General features: G+C 48.4%; 1 protein-coding gene across 1 annotated transcript; it reads right to left on the reverse strand.

The window, feature by feature from the left end:
* Positions 1-2034: 2034 nt before the first annotated feature.
* On the reverse strand, positions 2035-4068 carry Adrb2 (adrenoceptor beta 2). Its single transcript, XM_006985159.4, has one exon. It carries the CDS (start codon positions 3839-3841, stop codon positions 2585-2587), a length of 1257 nt encoding a protein of 418 aa, XP_006985221.1. The 5' UTR covers positions 3842-4068; the 3' UTR covers positions 2035-2584.
* Between the last annotated feature and the right edge of the window lie 2186 nt (positions 4069-6254).

The following is a 6254-nucleotide window of genomic DNA, read 5'->3' on the forward strand; positions in this document are numbered from 1 at the left end:
ATTATATGTTAAAACTGTGAGGAATTCTAACTGAAGCTGCTTGAAATTACTTACTGGTCATAAAGAGTTAGGGGATCTTCCTGCTTCCCTAATGCAAGGAATAACCTAGTAGATTTTTGTTTTAATAAAGGAAGTTCTTGTTCCTTGTGCAGAGGATTTATTTAGTGCCCGATTTTTGTATTAAAAATACAAAAACATTTGCCCTGACAACCAAAGCATGGTACAGCCCCAAGGAAAGGCTCCACCACTCAGATGAGGGCAGAGCTCAGTGGTGATGGTTTCAGCAGAATATAGCAGTCCCTGGTAGGCAGTTGGGCTCCTGCTTAGCCCTGCTCTAGCATCTTTGGTCACTTACCTTGAGCAGTTCATCCCCTGTGTTAGGCTTTCAGGCTGTTCAGATTATGAGCTCTTCCAAATCCAAGACCTCAGGAGTATGGGGTATGTGTAGAATATATGAGAAACTAGCTGTACCTCTGGCCATGAGGCCCGGAGGAGGAGGAGGAGGAAGGGAGATAGGGGAGGAGGAGGAGGGAGGGGGAGGAGGGGGAGGAGACTGGCATGAAAACCTTGACCAAAATGGGAAAGGACAGAACAATATACATTGCACTTTGCATAGGACCGGCTTAGCCTCCCTGTGAGAGATCGATGCTCACCAGAGGCCCCAGTCACTGAGCTTTGGAGAAGCAGAGGAGGCTGGTTTTGGGGACCTTGGACAGTAGGGAAGGTAGAAGTAGAGTCAGCTTTATGAGCGAAAGACATGGCAGCCAACCTCGCAGGCTGATCCTCTCCAGCCCGCCGGGGGTTGCCAAGGAGGATGATCCACTCCGTGAAACCTGGGCCATGCTCTGGCTCCAACACACAGGCAAAAATAGAATGGGGCTGCGAGAAGAAATGTGTTTACTTTTGTGATTTCCCTCTGTGCCTCTTAACAGTATTATAATCTCTCTGCAAACAGGCAGTGAGGGCCTGCGGGCCTCACCTCTACTGATAAACCCTCCCAAATAACTCGTGCATGAACCTAAAACCTTAACTTCTTGTGGCAACCTCTGGGGCAGCTGGGACCCAAGTGTAGAAGGCAATGGGATGAAGAAGAAAGAGGAGGGGCCGATAGGGCTGTCATAACTGAGTGAACTGGGAAAAAAAAACTCCTCTCCTAGGTGTGTCAGCAACCCAGCATTTGTAGTAAATAGCAAAACGCAGCTGAGTTAGACTTTCAAAGTCTACACTAGGCTTTCTGCTAAGGATTACTTTACCCTTAGGGGTAACAGGTCACGGCCGAGGTTATCTTGGGCTATGATTTATAAATTTGAAGGGTGCTACTGGAATTAACTGGGAACAGGTCTGCTGCTAAACATCCTATAATGCATGGGAATGCCAGGCATGAGAAAGCTTGATTTACACAGACGTGCAGAGAATCGGGGGAGAGGACACATGGGACAGGGTCTGGAGGGACGAGAGGCTGAACCTATGTTCAGGGTATGAAGTATTCACCAGCTACGTCTTCAAGCTTTGCTGTCTATGACCAAGGTCTTCGATTTCCCCTGGAATGCTGAGATTCCTGAACAGCTTTTACACAGAACATCTTCCTCCCTCTGAATACACCAAGCCCTGCTGCAGTACAAAGGGCATTACTGTAAGAGACGGCGATGATATAAATATACAGTTATTAAACAAGCCGGGCTGGAAGGTGGGTGGCAGGGACATGTGGGACAAAACATATGCCCATAACTCTGTCTCTGTGAGTCAGGGTTTCCCGGGCGACAGCACAGAATAGCAACTGTAGGACACACTGGATTATGCTGAGAGTGGGCGGGACTGATTTGGGGCTCAAGTGAAATCAGGAAAGATACGGGTTTGCATCTGGAGACCCAAAGGCCCAGGGAAGGAAGGGCTAGGCAATCAGTGCATGCCATTCTGGTATCCTTCCATATTAAGCCACTCGGCAGTTCTGACACATAGTTACCTGTGGTTTCCAGTGGGAAAGACAAGGACATTCCAGAGTCAAGAGGTTTTGGAGAAACAGGTGCAGTGAAATCATGGTCAAACAATTTATTTACTGTAAACTTTAGACTTCGCTCAGAAAACACCTGAAGCTGTCCCTCAAATTCCTGCCTACAACACTCCATTTGAGCAAATAAGTGGAGTGGGAGAGAGTCTATATTCACAGCAGAAAGGTCCAAGACACAGGCTTGTCAAGTCCAAGGGTACAGGAAGGAAAATTTCCTTCAGATACAAATTACCAGCAGCAATACATAGTATCCCTAATACTTGACCAATGAGGTAGATACATGGAAAAGTCATCTAACATACAGACACAGTCCTCTAGGACCAACACACTTCAGACAGAAACTTTTAAGTTCCATGCAAAGAGGAACTGAACTACAAGAAACAAGTAAGCACTTAAATACAGTCTCTCTCTCTTTTTGCAGCTTAAAAAAATAAAATAAAAAAAAGGCAGAAGGATGCACCCCTTCTGCAAATCTCTATACAATTTTTTTTTTCTAAAGTTATTACACTCAAGTTAAATAGTCTGGTTAGTGTCTTGTAAGGGAGGGAGGGGGTCTTAAAAAGTAGAAAGCCTGCATTACAGCCGTGAGTCATTTGTACTAAAGTTCCTCCCTTGGGAATCAATGCTAAGGCTAGGCACAGTACCTTGACAGTTCACAAAGCTTTCCATGCCCGGGGGTTCATCACACAGCAGTTCATTTTCTTTTTCCTGCCCGAGCTGACATCCACTCACTTCCACTGTGTAGTCTGATCTACCATTACTGTTGCTGGAGTAGCCGTTCCCATAGGCTTTGGAAGAAGACCTGCGGAGACATAGAAGCTCCTGGAAGGCAATCCTGAAATCTGGACTCCGACAGTAGATAAGGGGATTGAAAGCAGAGTTGACATAGCCCAACCAGTTAAGGAGGATGTAAACTTCCTTCGGGATGAGGTTGTTTCGGATCACATGCACGATGTTGACAATGAAGAAGGGCAGCCAGCAGAGGGTGAATGTGCCCATGATGATGCCCAAAGTCTTGAGGGCTTTGTGCTCCTTCAAGCAGAACTTGGAGGACCTTCGGAGTCCGTGCCCGCTTCGCCCATCCTGCTCCACCTGGCTGAGGTTTTGGGAGTGGAATCTCCCCTCCGATTTGTCTATCTTTTGGAGCTGCCGTTTGGCCACCTGGAAGACCCTGGAATAGACAAAGACCATGACCACCAGAGGCACGTAGAAAGACACAATGGAGGAAGCAATGGCGTAGGCCTGGTTCGTGAAGAAGTCACAGCAAGTCTCGTTGAGATAGCAGGTGATGGCTTCCTTGTGTGTGGCACGGTACCAGTGCATCTGGATGGGCAAGAAGGAGGTAAGGCCGGATACAACCCACACCATCAGGATGACCATTCTGGCCTTATTCTTGGTCAGCAGGCTCTGGTACTTGAATGGCGACGTGATAGCAATATAGCGATCCACTGCAATCACGCACAGGGTCTCAATGCTGGCTGTGACGCACAACACATCAATGGAAGTCCAGAACTCGCACCAGAAGTTGCCAAAATTCCACATTTTCATAAGGATGTGACTGGCCCCAAACGGCACCACCGCTAGCCCCATGACTAGATCGGCACACGCCAAGGAGGTTATGAAGTAGTTGGTGACGGTCTGTAGTCGCTCGAACTTGGCGATGGCTGTGATGACCAGTACGTTGCCAAACACGATGGCCAGGACGATAATCGACATGACGATGGCCATGCCTACCACCCACGCTTCGTCCCGCTCCTGAGTGATGTTGTGGTCTGGCGCACGGCTTCCGTTGGGTGCCAGCAAAAAGTCGCTGTCGTTCCCGGGTGGCCCCATGGCTGGCAGAAAGCAGGTGAGCGCACCGGCTTTCGGCGCCCAGGCGCTCTCAGGGGGTGCACCTCCGATGGGGCGCAGCCGGCCGGGGGCGGACTCCTGGAAGCTTCATTCAGCGGCTGTGCTGGGGGCGCGTCCTGCACACTCAGCTCGTGGGGTGCTCCGGGCTCGCGGTGCCTGCTAGCTGCCGCCTGAACGCAGGAGAAACAGCCTCGCAGTGAGACCTGCCCGTTATGTGCACCGGACTTTAGGGGAATTGCCCCGTGACGTGCAGCAACTTTGGGCCAATGGCACGACCGCATGCCCGGAGGGGCGAGGCACCAAGGACCAACCCTCCCCATCTAGCCCGCCTCCTCCCTCCTGGGGTTGGACCGGGCGGGGCCCAGTTGCTCCCCCGGAGGCCAAGCCACCACTCCCTCCCAGCTACCCTAGCGGGGCCCTAGAGAGAGAAATCTGGGGCTGCTGTGCGACCCGCCACCAAACGTAGTCTGGAAGTTTCACCTGCCTGTGCAGATCATCTCTGCGGGGGGCGAGGTCTCTGGACGCAGGTGGCACACAGCGCGTTTTCCATCAGGAACAGAGAGACTGAGCAAGCTCACTCGGACACGCACACACAGGCACAAACGCACCCGGCTGACATGGACATGCTCAGACTTATGCCGAACCACAGCCACAGACACGGAGACACACCCGCGCCCGCTGCTCACGCTGAAGACGACAGCTGTCTCCTGGTCCAACACAGAAGGGTGGCTGTAAACAAACACAAGGGCACCTAGAAGCATGCAGAAAGAAACGCACACAAGCGCTCACGGGGGAGGGGTGTGTGTGGACTGTGGACCATTCAGACACTCAGGTCCACATCCAGGTACCACCCGCCTGAAGCGCTCAAAAATCACACCCCTTTTCCCCATTCCCAGACTCATATTCCCTTTCATTTATTTGGCAAGAGCACGGGAGGTGACTTCAGCAGCCACAGAGTTTCTCAGCACACTCTTTGAAAAATAGTTTTTGGCGTCCTTCCCCCTTGAGGACTTGCAGGCACCGAGGCAGTAATTTCACCCTTTGTATTTCATTAGGAATCAAAGTATTTACACATTTGGGGAGAGCTGGGTAGTTTTGTTTTTAATTCTTTGGGAGTGTGGCATCATTTCCTTGTTATATGGTGGATCTCTGAGGATGCGTTGAAAATGAAAATGTAATAATTTTCTTTTAAATTTTTAAAAGTTAAATTCATTTATTTTATGTGTATGGGAGTTTTATCTCCATGTATGTCGGTTCACCGTATTTGTGCTTATTTTGAAGATCAGGAGAGAGCATCAGATTCCCTAGGACTGGAAATACAGAATGTACCAGGTCATAGCTGACATGTGGATGCTGGGCATTGGACCCACGTTCTCTGGAAGAGCAGTCAATGCTCTTAACCACTCAGCCATCTCTCCAGTCTGAAATATTTTCATTTCAAACAATTTCTTCAATAACTCCATTGAAACTATAAAAATGCCATTTCATGTGTTGGCTGGATACTTTGTTAATCTTTTAAGCTGGGTCATGTGAACCTGCTACTGTTGGACTACTTCTGCCTTGAAAAAAAAACCCACAATTTCATATAATTCATTATATTAAAAACATGATGTCTGGAGACCATTTTAAAACTACAGAAAGTAAATGGTAATTGTTTCCCTCCCTTGAAAAATCAGACCAAGACTAAGATTCATGCAATACTATCCTGTCCGTCTGGCAAAGGACTTGACGGGAAAGAAAATAATTTTCAGGGTTTGATTTCACATGTATTATCTTTGACAAACTGCAAGTCTTTCACACTGCATAACCAAACACAGCTAGTAGATTACATAATAACATAACAATGGCTGACATTTAGGGAACAGAATGCTATGCTCCTGTTGTACATTATTGCATCTAATCCTTCCCACAGTCCCATGGGGGTATTTTTAGCTCACTTCTCCAATGGGGCTCAACGGGGCAAATAGTTTGCCCATGGACACTGGCCAGGCAATACCAGAAGCCGAGGCTAACTCTATCTGGTTCTAAGATCCATTTTTTGAAAAACCTTTCTAAGGTACTGTGCTATTCCATGAAGAAAAAGGGGTGGGGGAGGGTCCAGAAAAAAACCTGCAACTGGGATTGGAGCACCTGTATTCCAGGTGCAGCCTTGGAACTTTTACATTCCTTTCCTTAGTCCAACCACAGTGAAGGGATCCAATGTCCTCCATCTCTAAGGGAGTGCATGTACAAATGTGTGTGTGTGTGTGCGTGTGTGCGCGTGTGTGAGTGTGTGTAATGATAAAATGTGACAGTGTGACAAAGTCATCTACACTGGCATGAGTGAGAATCAGATGCTATAGAAACTGTGGAGTGCTGTCACATAGATAAATATCAGACAAATGTGAGTTTGCCA

Source organism: Peromyscus maniculatus, chromosome 19, assembly GCF_049852395.1.
Source record: "Peromyscus maniculatus bairdii isolate BWxNUB_F1_BW_parent chromosome 19, HU_Pman_BW_mat_3.1, whole genome shotgun sequence".
Taxonomy (NCBI): domain Eukaryota; kingdom Metazoa; phylum Chordata; class Mammalia; order Rodentia; family Cricetidae; genus Peromyscus; species Peromyscus maniculatus.